General features: G+C 38.0%; 1 protein-coding gene across 1 annotated transcript in view; it reads left to right on the top strand.

Moving 5' to 3' along the window:
- Positions 1–17430, top strand: part of nek7 (NIMA-related kinase 7) — an 89299-nt gene that overhangs the window by 50046 nt on the left and 21823 nt on the right. The window contains exons 5-7 of the mRNA XM_065259522.2: positions 2694–2804; positions 9802–9910; positions 12903–13010. Of these exons, the coding sequence (XP_065115594.1) occupies positions 2694–2804; positions 9802–9910; positions 12903–13010 (328 nt within the window). The remainder of the gene's footprint in view (positions 1–2693; positions 2805–9801; positions 9911–12902; positions 13011–17430) is intronic.

Below are 17430 nucleotides of genomic sequence, written 5' to 3' on the forward strand. Positions count from 1 at the left end.
TTCACCTAACAGTAAGCAAATATACAGAATGCCCAAGTATCCACCGAACAAACACCATAGCTAGGGCTTTCACAATGATTAAATAATAGGGATGCTCCACCTTAAATACGTGGCCGATCACTATTCTGAATCGGACAGCCGATCTTATTCACAGCTATTTCATGTACTACGGCTTTTGGTCAGTAAGTCCTTATCGATCTTAAAACACTGTTAGTTTGAGTCGTTTATAACATGCATTTGAAAAAGCAACACTCGTCAAACATAATTATTAAACATATTCTTTATTATCATGAAAAGGTTTGAAGAACAGCAATATAAATATATCCTTAAGACATTTCCTGGAGCTGCGTGTCATCATAGCTGCGTGTGTATTGTTCTTCGTCTACAGCGCATTTTGAGTCTCTGCACAAGAGCGCCCCCTGGCTTTTGGATGTAGCGGCATTTTGCCGTAATTCATTGAGAAGCATAGCAAGCATTTAGAGCTATTCCCTATTAACTCTTTCCCCGCCATTGACGAGATATCTCGTCAATCTGCAATACCGCTCTTCCGCAACTTATAAAAAACGGAAGTATTGCCCTAGGGAAAACAGCTGTATGTCCGTGTATGTTTTAAAGATCGCTCTGCATCTGATCTCTATCAAAAGTCCTTCACAAAAATTGAATTATCTCAGCTTTTTGCTCAAAATTTGGTGTTTTTGATGAAACCTACACATATTTGAGAGGTGATAAAAACAGAACACATTAAGGTAGGATGAAACGGATTTTTTTTATTTGAAAGCAGAGGGTCTGTTCTTTTATTTCATGTATGTTTATATATTTAAAAAGGAGCATTTTCTGGAAGACATTAAACTTTTGTGAAAATCATGAAAAATGCTGGCGGTGAAAGAGTTAAATAATCGTCTTTTCGCGAATGTTTGACTTGACCGCGATGATTTCAGATCACCGCAATGATTGCACATCTCTCTAAAAAACACAAGGGGGAGCTGCAGCACATGTATAAACGAGGCCGTACACTGCAAAAAATGACTTTCTTACACTGCAAAAAATTATGAAAAAAATTTCTTAGGATTTTTGTCTTGTTTTCAGTAAAAATATCAAAAAATTCTTAAATTAATATGCTTTTTCTTGATGAGCAAAACGACCCAAGAAAAGTCTAGTTTGGGGTAAGCAAAAAATCTTAACAATTTTTCTTAAACACTAAATTCAAGAAAAATGTAATAAAAATGTGCTTACCCCATTGGCAGATTTGTTTTGCTTGTTTTATGCACAAAATCACTTAAATTTGAAATTTTTGGTCTAAAAACTAGACTTATTTCCTTGGGTTGTTTTGCTTATCAAGAAAAAGCATCTTAATTTAAACAAGACAAAAATACTAAGATTTTTTTCTTAAATCATTTTTTTGCAGTGTATTTTTTGTTTTGTTTTCAGTAAAAATTTCTAAAAACTCTTAAATCAAGATGTATTTTCTTGATGAGCAAAATGACATAGGAAAATAAGTCTAGTTTTTAGACAAAAAATATAAAATGTAAACAAATTTGTGCTTAACACAAGCAAAAAATATTTTTCTTGAATTAAGTGTTAATGAAAAAGTAAACTTATTTCAAAAACATTTTTCTTATTCCATTGGCAGTTTTTTTGCTTGTTTTAAACACTTATTTACTTAAATTTGATATTTTTTGTCTAAAAACTAGACTTATTTTTCTAGGTCATTTTGCTCATCAAGAAAAAGCATCTTACTTTAAGAATTTTTTGATATTTTTACTGAAAACAAGACAAAAATACTAAGTAAGAAAGTCATTTTTTGCAGTGTATCAGATTACGTTTAAATATGTGTTATGCACTGCAAAAAATGATTTTCAAGAAAAAAAATCTTAGTATTTTAATCTTGTTTTCAGTAAAAATATCTAAAAATTCTTAAATTAAGATGCTTTTTCTTGATGAGCAAAACGACCCAAGAAAATAATACATTTTTCTTGAATTAAGTGTTTAAGAAAAATGTTCAAGATTTTTTGCTTACCCCAATGGCAGATTTTTTTGCTTGTTTTATGCACAAAATCACTGAAATTTGATATTTTGGGTCTAAAAACTAGACTTATTTTCTTGGGTCGTTTTGCCCATCAAGACAAAGCATCTTAATTTAAGAATTTTTAGATCTTTTTACTGAAAACAAGGCAAAAATACTAAATAATTTTTTCTTAAATAATTTTTTGCAGTGTGCGTATTAATATTTACTGCCAGGTAAACCTTGCAAAAGATTTAATTTAAATAATCACAAAATGATTTCATAAACAAGCAAAAAAATGTATGAGAATTAAATGTCAAAGCAATAAAACAGCCAATTAATCATCATAATTGTCACAATTTATTAGACAATTAACCATCAGCCAAATTTCATAATTGTGACTTGTAGTTAGTGGTAAAACAGTGCTCTCAAATAATAGTACCGTACAAGAATAATTGTTTACATTGCAATCCATTCCTTTGTTATTTCTAAAGGTTCCCTTTGGTCTTTAAGACAGCAGGGTAGCTTGGACAGTAGATGATAATGTCATGTTTACCTTCATACAAGCATCTGCTTTGGTTTCCACCACCTTCCTGTTTGCAAGCTCTCCTGACCCACAGAGTCTTGTTAATATTTAAACAGTCACTGATACTCTGCCTCTCTCTCTCTTGCCTTTTCCTCTCTTCCACAGCAATTGAACCACCCCAATGTAATTAAATACCACGCGTCATTCATCGAAGAAAACGAGCTAAATATAGTACTGGAACTCGCAGACGCCGGGGACCTCTCACAAATGATAAAGGTATGGGACATGTGCCGATTTGTCAGCAATTTTTCCTTTTCTCTTTTCTCTTACATGGTATTTTCTACATCCAGGCTGTTGGATGGATACGTGAATGCAGATTTATGTCTTTGAATGACTTTTGATTAATGCATATGGTCATCACTCAATGAGCAAAGTGTTGCTTTTTTCTAAGTAAAATCAAATATTAAATAAGAATAACATTTTTGTTGGGACTTGATTTTATGCATGAATTCACATGATTATGAAAAGTTGTCTTAATATGATATGGTTGGAAAGGAGGGATCAGTGCATGGTGATGTCACCTTAAAGGCCTCATACACACTGCAAACTTATGGGGGTGACAACCGCATTTAAATGCGGGAGTGAATCCCCTAAATGTTCGTACAGAACAAGACTCCCAAAAATGTGATGATTGACACAGAGATAACATTCTGCCGCTCCGCCTGCTTATCACTCACAGCTTTGACCAAAATAATTTAACAGCATTATGTTTTGCAATAAACCTTCGTCTTGCCATTGTGTATTGTACGCTTTTGTGAGGCGCGTGGTCTTGTAGTGTTGCCAGGTCCTCGTCTTTTTTGTACTTGCATACCGTTTTGGCGCTTAACCGTTTCTGGCTTTTGGCTCATGAAGCGATCAAGTTTTTGGTGTTATAAAAGTGTGAAGATGTCAGTCCCAATATTTTGGTCTTTGAGGTAAAGCATTTGGATTTATTTCGGTTTATTATTAGATTTTTCTTGTTCGCTGTTTTTTTTCGTGCAAGATCTGGCAACACTAGCAATTTTCTGGACCAAAGATCAAACATAAAAACATAAGTTATTTCATTGAAATAGCAAACACCAATAAATCATCCAAAAGAAGACCAGGAACATGTGTTACTCTACCTGCACACCACCAGCGACGCCCGTCCCTTTCAGTGAGGTCATTAGGAGGCATTCCTAATTCTAGTTGTCACAAATTAGTAACTGTACGCTTACACCAACGTTGACCAGAGTTTAAAAAAATGCCCTGGCTGCCCTGGCTGCCCTGGCCAACGACGCTATAGAAAAAGAGTAATGGACACTTTGATGCTTGAATGCATTCTCTGGAATTCTTTAAAGAGCACCTATTATCCGATTCACGTTTTTACATTTCCTTTGGTGTGTAAGTGTGTATTAGTACATGTTAACGATATGCAAAAGGTACAAATGCCAAAGTAAACAATGACGCGAGTTATCGTCTCCACCGTAAATCTCTTTTTTTGGACAACAACGAATACTTTCTGCGATTGGTGATGTAGCAAAGACCGACATTATCAAAATTCCTCCTTAGCCTGTAAGTTAACTCCTGTTAGCAACCGAATCTTTCAAACATGGTAAGGAGCGTCACATTTCCGGCTGACGTGAGGTATTCAGCCCAACCGCAACGTACAGATTATCTGGCCAATCAGGGACACAGAGCTTTTCAAATCCGTGTGTTTCAGGTACACAAAAATGTACGGTATGTGGAAAATGATGTGTTTTTTAACCATAAACCACGCAAACACATTGTATTATACCAAATACACAAAATAACGCTTTTTTTTAGCAATGAAATGGATGCTCTTTAAGGCAGAATACTTCTATAGGTTTCTGCCATCTGATTGTTTGCTGCCAACTGTTTCCGCGTCATAGCTCATTACCATAAAGTTGAGCTGATTTCAACTCTCCTCGACGCTCACACCATCCAAGATACGCCGCTGCTTGCCACCGGCTCTCATTGAAAAAAAATAACTTCCAGCCAGTTTGATGCTCTCGCCACGCTGTTGTGAATGCACAGTAACGTCCTATCAGTAAATGAAGAAAGACGGATGAAGTGAACTCCACTGCTTCACTCTCATTGGTAGTTGCTCCCGAAAGTCCTAAAACTGATTTCACCTTTGTCACATAGCTGGACACTTGTCGCTAACAGTCCCTGTCGCTCGTGTTGTCGAGGTTGCCAAGCCTCTATTGTAATGAACAAGATCGCATTGGTCCGCAGTTGTTGGTCGCTGGCGGTGTGCATGTAGCATTAACAAAGCAAATAGATTAATTTTGATGTAATGTTTACTTTTTACAACCTTTTTGTTACATTAAAAAGCACAAATTTCATTGCTAAAAACAATGTTATTTTGTGTATTTGGTATAATATAATATGTTTGCGTGGTTTATAATAAAAAAAAAACGCATTATTTTCCACATACCGTACATTTTACTCTCTTCCTGAAATGCACGGATTTTGTACAAAACTCATAGATTTGAAAAGCGTTGTGTCCCTGATTGGCCAGCTAATCTGTACATTGTGATTGGCCTAAATACCTCTGATGTCAGCAGGAAATGTGACGCTCCTTACCATGTTTGAAAGATTCGCGTTCAATGCAATGCTAACAGGAGTTAAATTACAGGCTGTGAGTCCAAAGTGGGATGAATTATGATAATGTCGGTCTTTACTACATCACCAATCGCAGGAAGTAAACTGTTGCCTACAATCCGTGGGTTTGTTGTAGTCCAAAAAAAAAGAGATTTACGTTGGAGATGTTACCTTGCGTCATAGTTTACTTTGGGGTTTGTACCATTTGCATATTGTTAACATGTACTAATGCACACTTACACACCAAAGGAAATGTACAAACTTTTTTTTTGCCTGTCACGGATTGCATTGAGTCTTCAATTGATTTTGCAGTTTGCTTTTATTACCAGTATAGTTCACGGCAGCCCAGTTTTTATATACTGTCGCATTTCTTTGATTTTATTATGAGAATCCTATTAATAAGTAGGATGGTGTAGCTTTATACTGTTGCTTTGATTCCTTTCCATTTTCTCCAGTCCTGACATCCCTACAGCTCACGTTTACAACCTGATGCTTCAAATTTAATGGTCTGCATGTTAATATTCCCCTCACCAAATCTCTCCCCGCATAAATAATTCTCACCGCAAACAAAACCTCCCAGACCAAGCTTTTCTTTGCGTTTGCGTCGGTAAATGAGCAACAGTGAGGATTAGTATGACTACAACTTCGACAAGACCGCCTTTAACAGGCATCATAACGCTTACTTATATCCTGACCGTCAGCTACTTCTGTTTGCTCTACCGCACCGCCAGATTTGCGCGTCTCGCCCTCCCTTTTTCCCTATCGCTGCTCTGTAGCACTTTAATTAGTATCATTTTTTTATTTAACAATATCACTCCAAAGGTATATATTAGTGCTAATCCCCCCAGCATTGTTAAGTGAATACAATCAAACATTGAGCCATATGTAAAACAGAAGCTCTGAATGCATAAATTCAACATTTTTTATTCTTTTTGATTTTTCCCATCTTTTCAGTCCCCTTCCCAATTCTCTGCGTCCATCTCGGAATTCAAATGAAATCAAATGGTCCCTTCATTTGCATGCACTTACAGAATATTGCATGTGCCGTGTTTGCTTTTTAAAGGCACAGAGGGGCTGCCTCTCTCCCTCATTGACATCAAACAGCCCTCTGATATGCAAATAGAAAGGCAGGGGAAGAATAGATCCACCGACTTTATTTGGCTGTGGTCCAAGGTTTCTGGCGCTCAAGACTGCTCGACGCCAATCTGATCATTTCTATGAAGAGGTGTACGGGTGGAGCCAGGGCTCAAAATTGGCAAAGTGAACAATCGTGCAACGCAATAATACGTCGCCCTAAAATAACCTGCAGATCTCTTTTTTTGTTCTGCTAATAGATTCCCTACCCCATTTAACTCCTTTGATAAGCAGGTTTACCACATTGCCGGTGATTCAATTATTGAGACAGCATGTTAAAAGGTCATATAATTACAGTGTCATTTTGACCAAGCAAGCTTTATTCTGTCTTAATTAATAATGTAACGTCATATTAATTCACGCTTTGAAGCGAGGTCATGCACTCGCAGACCCCATCCAGAACGAACCGACTGCTCTGGACGACATGGTGCTAAAAGCTTTGCAAACTTTTGTGAAAATGATCTGTTGTAAAATTTCAAGTATAACGTGTGGAAAGTGTGGTCCAGAATTGTCGCCAAAAGTTACATCAAAGCAAATGTTGCACTTTGATGTAAAATGGGTCAAATACAACATCACACACACTTCAAAACCGTTTAACCCTCAAATGGGTTTACCGTTGGAGTCTATATGATCCCATAATTGTAAGAAAAATATACATTTTCAATAATACAAATAATATATCTTTTTTTTTTATTAACTTCTCATCTATGCAATAAAGCTGTGTGATTTTAAGTTCTTTTGTACCCATTTACCACAAAAATCCTCAACTACGCCATTAGCTTGCATGTGAAATATACAGGGGTGCAAACTTGTCACCTTTCGGCGAAATTCGCCGTTTTTGATCCAAAATAGGTCATTCTTGTGATTCGTCTAGATCCGATGAGTTTTTGAAAATGAGGGGTCGCAGTAAATGAAATTATGAAAATCATGTCCAGCTATTGTGGTAACTGTCAAATCACTAGCCAGTTTGGCGGGTCATGTTTTACAATTTATAGTCACCTTATTTGTTGCCAAAGTTTAAGCAGTCTGTGCAGATTGAGCGCACACGCTTAACTTCTAGTATTTTCTCATTGGCGGTTACGCGCCCACATCACGTTGCTGTGCGCGTGGTCACAAAAGCTTAAAATTTGTTCACGTATTTAAAGGGACACTTCACCCATTTGCATAAAGCTTTGTATAGTTAGAACCCCAGTCATATTCTGAAAATGGTCAAGCATAATTTCCTCAGTTGCCGCTGAGACAGGAGAAATACAGATTTCAGTGTTGCACTTCCTGCTTTCAAGTATGTAAAAATCATCGTTTTGCATCATTGAAAGCAGGAAGTCCAATATATTTGTTGAGGGGATAAGACAACAAACACCCATTTTCTTGGTCAAATAGGCACCAAATTCGAAATGTATGTTACATTTCAACAACAAATATGACGCACTTTCACGGCTTTTGCAAGTATCCCCATAAACGCGACCATTTAGATCTTAAGAGAAAATAAAGCTAAAAGAGAAAACGCATGTGTAACCGTATATTAACCGTATAAATGCATTATGAACAAAAAATGAACAATATATTGTATATAGGGATTTATTAATTCTTGTTTATGTCATTACAGTAATTGATGTTAGTTTGAGGTGCATTAAAGGTGACATAGAATGATTGAACGGACTATTGTTCTGTGATGTGACATGTAGACAAAAATTGTTTTGTTTGGGTCTGTAATGCCTTAGAAGCTTCCTAAAAACCTCTCTCAGATAGCTCTATTAGGGTGGGGGATTTTAAACAAGTGGTTTTGCACCTATTTGGCTCCCCCTACTGGCTTAACTTGCAATCTCATTACTGATTGGCTGACTTTGCTGCCACTCAAAAAATGTAGCCAATTATTTTAAAGTGGAGGGGCAGTGAGATGCCTGTGATGTCATGAGCATCAGTTTTTCAGATTGGGCCGTTTTCTGGCTGACATTTCTAAAAGAGGAATTACTATGAGACTGAGATGTTTAGCATGTTTAGCACTTTTTGTATGTTTGTGAATGCGGGTAGACTACCATTATTCAACAAAGACAAGGTAAACATGGTTTTTCATTCTCTGTCCCCTTTAACTAATGCTAACATTAAAAAAAAAAAATTCAAATTTTATTTGATTTGAAAATTAAGATGCTAAACTTAATAATGTATAAAATAAATAAATAAATGTGCTATGATCGCGGCGAGACGTGCAGACTTTTATAAATAAAATAAATAAAATACAAATTATAATTGATATATAAACTGTTATATTATTTATTTATTTATTTATTTGAACGCTTGTGTCTTTGTCATTTTTTTCACCCCTGAATATAGATTTTTTTATGAAAAAAATCACTTAAATGATTATCTTAATTTAATTTGTTTCTGTATTTTTTTAATATAAATATCGTTTAAGAAAGAAATAGCTTTGACCAGCAGAGGGCCATAGAAAGCCATTCATTTTACTGAATATGGCCAACTGCTCACATCACTACTTTAGTGATACATTTTGTGAATTTTTGTATAAAGAAACATTAGAAAGGACATTAAAAATAAATATTATATTAAATAGTCCAATTTTTTTGTAATTTTTGATGCATTTTTGTCGGTTTTTACAAAATGCCACAGAAATTTGACTGAATGTAAGTGTGTATGTGTTTGTTTTCCTTGGGGTCATATTGACATATTTGGGTCATATTGTCCCCAAGGACCATATTAATATTTTTTTTACATACCTTTGGAACAACCGAATTATGCCCATTTTTTGGTGTATGTATAGATAGATAGATTATTAAGGAAAAGTCACAAAATTGTATATCTCTGAGATGAAGGGAACCACTTTTTTTAACTAATGAAATGTCGGACCAGTTGAGGGGTAAGGAATAAACCGTCAAATAGATAGATATTAAATTTAGATGCACAAATAAACTCAAAGTTCAATAGTGCCGGTTGTTGACCCTTCCCTAGTTTCCCTAGTAATTTTAAAATAGTTTTTTTTTTATGTTGGTACAGTCTTGCTGGCTATATCTAGTTACATTCTGTTACTTTCATCGAGTCGACCGTTTCTCAAAGCTTGTATACACTTAATCCTCTAAAGCATGTGTGCATTTGAAAGCCCCTAAATGTTTGTTTCCCCATGAGGCTTCGGCTATGTTCACAAACGTCAGATGGTTTCCATTCCAGTTGCTTCAAACGAAATGGAAATAAAAGTTTATTGAAGATGGTTTGCAATGTAGAGCCTGCATCAGATTATAGCAGCAGGGCATAACTATAAGGTGGCCGCTACCTTTTCACGATCTGCTGTTTTGTCATGCTCTGATCGGACAGGTTTGACTGCGTACTAAATATGGTCCACGTTGAGCCCCGAGTTCTAAATGAAAACGTTGACGTTTCGGGGTTAGCGGGCATCGCGTGCATCTCCGAAAATGAAAAGTCTGCACGTCTCGCCGCGATCACAGCGCGTTTATTTATTTATTTATTTGTTTATTGCCTGCAGCATTTCAAGAAACAAAGACGGCTGATTCCAGAGAAGACGGTGTGGAAGTACTTTGTTCAGCTGTGTAGTGCACTGGAGCACATGCACTCTCGCCGTGTCATGCACAGAGGTACACACACACATACACAGTTACACAAGTACACACTAGAATAACGTATGTCTTTATACATAGACTATAAAGGATCATTTCTTGTATCTAAGTTTTATGTTTTCATCAAGTTAACTCACTTACCGATCAGTATACAGGTTAACAAGCTATATGAAGGTTATCTCTTTTATAATAACTGCCAAACTGCACATAGACAAGCATCAGGATAGGCTGGGTTGCTCAGGATTGGCTCACATTAAGTAGGTGCTAATATAAAACGCCTGTTGTTGTGATGTGATCATGCATTGGTGACATCGTTGAGCCTTCACTGCAACACTCGTCGCTTTATTCAAAACCATGCAGGACTCATTCGACTTAGAAGCATCTGCTTCTCATCAGCTCTGAGACAGAGTCTTACGGTCTTTGCTATGTACAAGCTTGACCAGACACACTGCTGGGTTCATTGCATCATCCCATTGCCATTTGAAAACAAGCGAGATGACGCAACTGTCCATAGCGACCTGAGACTGCTCCCCAGTCTTCATGTATTTATGCAACACTCGGCGAACTAATGTAACATGCCAGACGTTCACTTGAGGAGGGCGAATTAGACGCCTTATACACTTTCTGAAAAAAAAAAAATGGTCAAAATATGTACCATGGTTTTCAAAAAGTACAGCTTTGCACCATATTAGTATCTCATAGGTACATATTGGTACCAAATGTATACATATCTGTACCTAATGGTACGTATTAGGATATTTTTAAAAGGTACTGCCCCAGTGACAGCTGTATGTCAGCAATTTACCCAATGTTGAGATGTTTATAGGGTGATATTATGCATTTTGCATTTGAGATCTTGTTCTTTACCAAGAATATCGCCTTCGTATCTGTCAGCTGTATGTATTTGTTATCATTAGGAAAGTTTATGTCCAAAAGGAGTTGACATCGATTAGAAGTGTGTCAACATTTGACTGGTATCTCGAAAAGGGCCAGCTGTCACGTAAAATAGCTTGCTAATAGTAACTTTTTCCCTGCCAGTTTATTTTTTTTGCTAGCCAGCATTTTCAATGATTTTTACAAAAGTTTAATGCCTTCCAGTAAATCGTCTTCTTTAACTCTTTCATCGCCAGCGTTTTTAAAAAAAGTTGCCAGCCAGCGCCAGCGTTTTTCATGATTTTCACCAAAGTTTAATGCCTTCCAGAAAATGTTCTTCTTTAAAAATATAAACATACAATATACCAAATGAAAGAACAGACCCTCTGCTTTCAAACAAAAAAAACTGTTTCATCCTACCTTTAGTGGTTCTTTTGCAATCAGCAAAAACACCATATTTTGATAATTCCATTTTTGTGACGGACTTTTCATAGAGATCCCATTCAGAGCGATCTTTAAAACAGACACGGACATGCAGCAGGTTGCCATAGGGCAATACTTCCGGGTTTAAAAAGTTGTGGAAGGGCGCCACCTGGTGGATAATAGCGGTATTGCGGAAAGACGGAAAATCTCGTCATTTGCGGGGAAGCGTTTTCTCTTAATTTACGAGAGATCTCGTCAATGGCGGGGAAAGAGTTAAAGGCGGAGTGCACAATGTTTGAAAGCCAATGTTGACATTTGAAATCACCTAAACAAACACACCCCTACCCCAATAGAATCGGGACCTTCTTTTGATAGACCCGCCCCACACATACAACATCCCGGCAAGGATGTTTAAATATACTCCGCACTCCGCCTTTAAATATATAAATATACATTTTTTTTAAAAGACTTTTGTTAGAGATTAGATTCAAAACAATAATCAAGCATATATAGAGTTTTTACTGTTTTTAGATCAGTGGATGCATCAGTGTTTTATAAGTAGGGTAAGAGCACCACCTAGTGGGTAATAGTGGAAATATGGATTGTCGTAAAAACTTCAATATTTTACTATGTTCTTACCTCAACTTAGACAAATTAATACATACCCATCTTTTTTAATGCGTGCACTTAATTTTTGTACAGCGCGTTGTGAATGTGTTAACATTTAGCCTAGCCCCATTCATTCTTTATGCAGGGTTATACAATACGCGGGAAGCGCGAGTGATTTACATGTTAAGTCAATGAAAAGACGCGATTAGGCATCCTGCGGCACAGTACACCCGGTAAGCGTCGCGCGAATGGCAAGGTGTGGATGGCGCGTTCCGCGTGAATTGAGCGTTGCCGCAGGAAACGCGCGAGTTGAAAGATCTGAACTTTGGTGGATTTCCGCGCCGCGTTAACCAATCACAACCTTGCTGTAGTAGTGACGTGATTACAGGAAGCGAGCGGAGTCTTAGCAGAGTTGCAGAAGCCCCTCCCATGACACGAATTTCCACGTGAATGTCTCGACTGACTAGAATTTATCGCGTGGCTTTCACGCGCGAATGAAGCCAGTGAACTCTCACGTTCAAGCGTCCAACTACGTGAGAATAGCACGTTTTGCCGCCTCTACCGCGGCTGGTGGGAAAGCACCATTAGGATCCAGACAGAGATGAATTTAGAAGTCACCAAACACTTCCATGTTTTCCCTATTTATAAACTGTTACATGAGTAGTTACACGAGTAAGTATGGTGGCACAAAATAAAACATGGCTATATTGAGAACTATATTGTAAAACAGAATTTTAAGCGAGATGTGGAGCTGTCAGGAGTGATGGTGTTACTGCGCGCCGAGGTCAAAGTGCTGCAAACATAAGTGCTCTTCCGCCATACAATATAGTTCTCATTTTTTATCCTCTTAAAAAAATCGCCACGTTTATTTTGTGCCACCATACTTACTTGTGTAACTACTCATGTAATAGTCTTTATATAGGGCTACTAAATTCATCCCTGTTTGAATCTTAAGGAATGAATGGGGCTAGGCTAAATGCTAACACATTCACAACGCGCTGAACAAAGATTAAGTGCACGCGTTGCAAAAAGATAGGTGCCATAAATGTGTAGCTTTTTTCATGTGTCATATACGTTACTACAGCATGTGTTTATTCTGCTATAGATATTAAGCCGGCGAACGTCTTCATCACAGCCACTGGAGTGGTAAAACTGGGCGACCTGGGCTTGGGACGCTTCTTCAGTTCCAAAACCACTGCTGCTCATTCCCTAGGTAATCACTTCCTCTCTTTTATCTCTTCTTTTTTCTTGACTGTCCATCTGTTTGTCTCCTTTCCCTGAATACAGCAAGTTCCTCTGATTGCTCAGTAGGGCCTGGATGTGTTTCATTAGGGCTGCCTGCGAGCAAAACCATGTGTCTTATAAAAATCTCCTTCCCTTTGGCCCCTGGGGCCAGTTGAAAGTCAAGTGTGTCAGTTGCTGTAACCATTTCATGGGTTCTTCTGTTGCCTTGACCTCTTGACTTTTGAAGTTTAGGTGGGGAGGAGATCTTTGCATTACTGTCACAGATGACACCCCAAGGTGTCCACACACCATGACAGAGTAACTTTTGATAAAAGTCACCGCGTTTTGGGAAAGCATAAAGGATGATGAGGTGTTGATTATTCTGCCACGTTCAGTTAAAAGAGTCATGCCGAACATTTAGGCCCACGCGCTGTTTTAACACCGCTTATATGCAAGATGATCTCACTTTAGCAGTTTATAAATTGTTAACAGCTTGTCTTCTGCTCGGTAGTCATTTGTATTGTAATAAAAAGGTTTTCTGGATATCAGGGTCAGATTTGCATATTTGGGAAAGCTCTTTGACTTCATGTATATTGTAATATCATTTTAGTTTAGTATTTTGCATTTACAAAAGCTCCTATGGACATAAATGATTTTAAGTTATCTGGCATATTTAAAAGAGATGTGATTAACTTTTTTTACGTGGTCGATAAATTGTGAAAACTTCTATTTTAAAGGCACACTCCACTTTTTTTTGGAAAATATTTTCATTTTCCAGCTCCCGTAGAGTTAAACATTTGATTCTTACCATTTTGGAATCCATTCAGCCGAACTCAGGGTTTGGCGCTAGCACTTTTAGCATAGCTTAGCATAATCCATTGAATCTGATTAGACCATTAGCATCACGCACAAAAAAACCCAAAGAGTTTCGATATTTTTTTCTATTTAAAACTTGACTCTTTTGTAGTGACATCGTGTACTAAGACTGACAGAAAATTAAAAGTTGCGTTTTTTCTAGGCCAATATGGCTAGGAACTATACTCTCATTCTGGAGTAATAATCAAGGACTTTGCTGCCGTAACATGGCTGTATATCGTAAAATATCGAAACTCTTGAGCGTGATGCTAATGGTCTAATCAGATTCAATGGATTGTGCTAAGCTATGCTAAAAGTGGTACAGCCAGACCCAGAGATCAGCTGAATGGATTCAAAAACGGTAAAAATCAAATATTTAACTTTAGGGGAGCTGGAAAATGAGAATATTTTCCCAAAAAAGTGGTGTGTCCCTTTAAAGAAAAGATTCAGAGTGAGAGAAATTTAAAATCGAGAATATCATAGTGACTTTGGGTTGAGCTTCTTTGGAGTAATAACAATGCCACCGATACCAGAAATGTAGTTTTAATATAAAAATTGTATGTTTTAATCAAAATCTGTACATTAGGTTACATTATAAATTTGATTTATGAGAAATTTGACCAAACATAGATCTAAGAGAGTTAAGATATAATGAAAAGAAAGTGTGTATATAATAGTATTTTTTTTTTGTTTGTCTTATATTTGCATATTTCATATTATATCACATTATTTAATTATTTCATCGAGACATACATCTATGTGGACAGTAAGGTGTGTAAGAATAAAAAATTATCTTTCATGTCAGCGTGATGATAAATACAATATCGGTGCAAATAGCTGTAAAGCATCTAGAAATAACCTCCAAATTTCACACTTTGTGTTTGCCTCAGACCGCAAGCCTGTAGCATTCACCTCAACACAAAACAACACTGAGTCAGGGAATGCATGTGACTACAATATTAAAAACTTGAGCTCACAGCGCCCTCTACAGGATACCTCGCTCTCTTCATTCAGAACCGCAGCGATTCATCCAAGGTTGGGGATGAGCTACAGTCTCAGTAAGAGCTTAATCGGGGCTCTCCTTAATCATGTCTTAATGGTGTCTGCGTCACCAGGGGACCGTCTTCGTTGGAGCCAGTGGCTCCGTGCAACCACATCATCCATTCGCACCTGCTCCCGTAGCTCGTGCTGCACGGTATCATTTACACACTGCTATGTTAGGGAGCAATTTTTTTGGACCCTAACATGATTTATAACAGTTTATGGATCAGGGTTATATCGTACCACCACAGTCGCAGTGGTCTTTTGCAGTTCTACCTCGCTTACCTATGCATCCAAAATGTTTTTTTTTTTTTTGTATAGACAAAACAAGCACAAAAAGGTGCAAGGCAGGTTCACCAAGAAAATCTTCAACACAACGCCATGTCACCTGTCCCATAGGCTTGGGCTTTCCATACGAAGGCTGAATGGTATGAAATTCATGAGTCTCTACATGGCAGGTTAAATTCACCCATGGGCAAAGAGACCTTCGATCTGTGCCTCCCCCAGGGCGGGCAGACCAAAGCTTCCTGCTCGCACGATCTTTCTAGCGTTCTCCCACTCCATCTCTCTTTCTTTTTCTGCACGAGGGCGGTTTAGGGTGGAGGGGTGTTTCGGTAAGGTTTGGGGGTTGACAGTTCAGTCTGTAATGAGACAAACCACCGTGGTAGAACTCCGGGACGCGGGTTGGATGGAGGTCCGGGAAGCACCGTTCCACGGCTGTCAATTTTTTTCCTCTGAAGCCGAGCCCTCGCCTTTTAACTTTATCTCTGAGCGGCTCCGCAGCCCACAGATACAAACAAAGCGAAAGATTGAAAGAAAGAAAAGATAGCTCTTCTTTACATTTCCCGCCAGAGGCTTGCTAGACTTTAAATTAAGGAGAGTGGAAGGTTTTCTGAGGGGAAATCGGAACAAAGGAATTTGGTGAGGGAAACAAAAACGCTAGAAATGATTCAAATGAAAAGGAAAGCAAATCCTCGTATTATGCAATTTATCTGTGCTAATTATGTGCTAGCATCTCATTCGAAGGGGAAAGGTGACGAAAAAAGCTGTTCTTATTCGGAGGTTTGAAAAGCCAATGGGACAGAACGTTTTTTTTTTCTTTTGTAATTAAACATTTCTGTAAATACCCCGCCATAATCTTTTTCGTTTTTTCTCAAAAATGCATCATAATGTCATAACAATTCATAACAATAGTTACGAATCTCAACACGGTTTACAATTTATTTGCATGAATAAGTAATGCGCTCTTAATTTGACATGCTGCTGGAATAGTTGCTCTGTACCACGCTAAGCCTTTACGAAACTATTAGCATAAGAGAAGACGAATATTTTCAAGTGTCTAACGATGGATGTCAAAGCTCTCGAACTGACAGAGGCACAAGTGTGATGACCAATTAATAAATGGCATCAGCCAATAAAGGGTTAATTGCTATTTAATTCTTCATTTTAGAGTAACTTTTTGCCTTATTCTTGGCTATTGACCAATAAAATTCCACTCAATTTTGTCAAATTGAAAAACCGATCCCAGTAACGTTGATGGGTCTGACATGCATGCACATTGCATCACAGGGCGAGTCGGTAGGGATGATTCTCAGCAAGTGTTTCAACCTCAGCCCAGCCGTTCTGACACAACGTTTGGTGTCGAAACGTTTCGCTTTGGCTCTTGTTCTCGCCACCTGAGACATCTTAACGGTTTGTCAGATCTGAGCTGTTTGCGGCAAGGCTAAACTTTTGTAAACTGCAAGCATTTGTCAGAATGTTTTTTCTTTTAGATTTTACTCAGTTTTTTACCCTGACTTCCTTCCATCATCAATCTTTGACGGCGGTTGGCTGGTCGGCTACAGTCGATGAGCAGTAAGAAGCTTGTGATGGCTTTAGGGAGTTTGACTGGCCTCTTGGGTACCGCTCTTGTGTCTGATAGCTATTAGTCACTGCCAATTACCCACACTTCTCTGCAGGGCCACAGACTAAATGACCTGACGGTCTTTTTAGTCTCGCTTTTGTTGTGCCTCGAGTCTCAAAGCCTTTTGACATGTGCGACGTCACGCTGCGTAAACATGCCGTTTACCTTTGTCTTGAAAAGCCTTTTGGGCACATGCTGATCAATTGAAACATGAAATGTGGAATTTTTATAAGACGGGTAAAGGGTCCAAATATTACTGTTCAGGTTGTGGTTGGACTTTTTTGCCACAGCGGCTTTACAGTTTTGCCAATTTCAAAGAAAGTCCTATGTACACTACCGTCCTGTGTAGAGGGAAAGACGTTTTATTTGGCTAGCTTGAATGTCTCCTGTTGTAAATCATTCAGGTCCTTTTGTAATGAGAGGTGAATGAGAATGAATCCGCTCTTATGTAAGCGGAGATTTTGATTTCCCAGTGCTCGTACTTATAGACAGTCTGAAACCAGTCCCGCAGACTCTCTAAGCCACCCACCTATATGCGTTCACGAACATTTACAGCGCTTGACTCCCATCTGGAAAAGTTGTTGTACAACTTCAATGTCAAAACTACAAC

The sequence above is a fragment of the Paramisgurnus dabryanus genome, chromosome 24 (genome assembly GCF_030506205.2).
Source record: "Paramisgurnus dabryanus chromosome 24, PD_genome_1.1, whole genome shotgun sequence".
NCBI classification, from domain to species: domain Eukaryota; kingdom Metazoa; phylum Chordata; class Actinopteri; order Cypriniformes; family Cobitidae; genus Paramisgurnus; species Paramisgurnus dabryanus.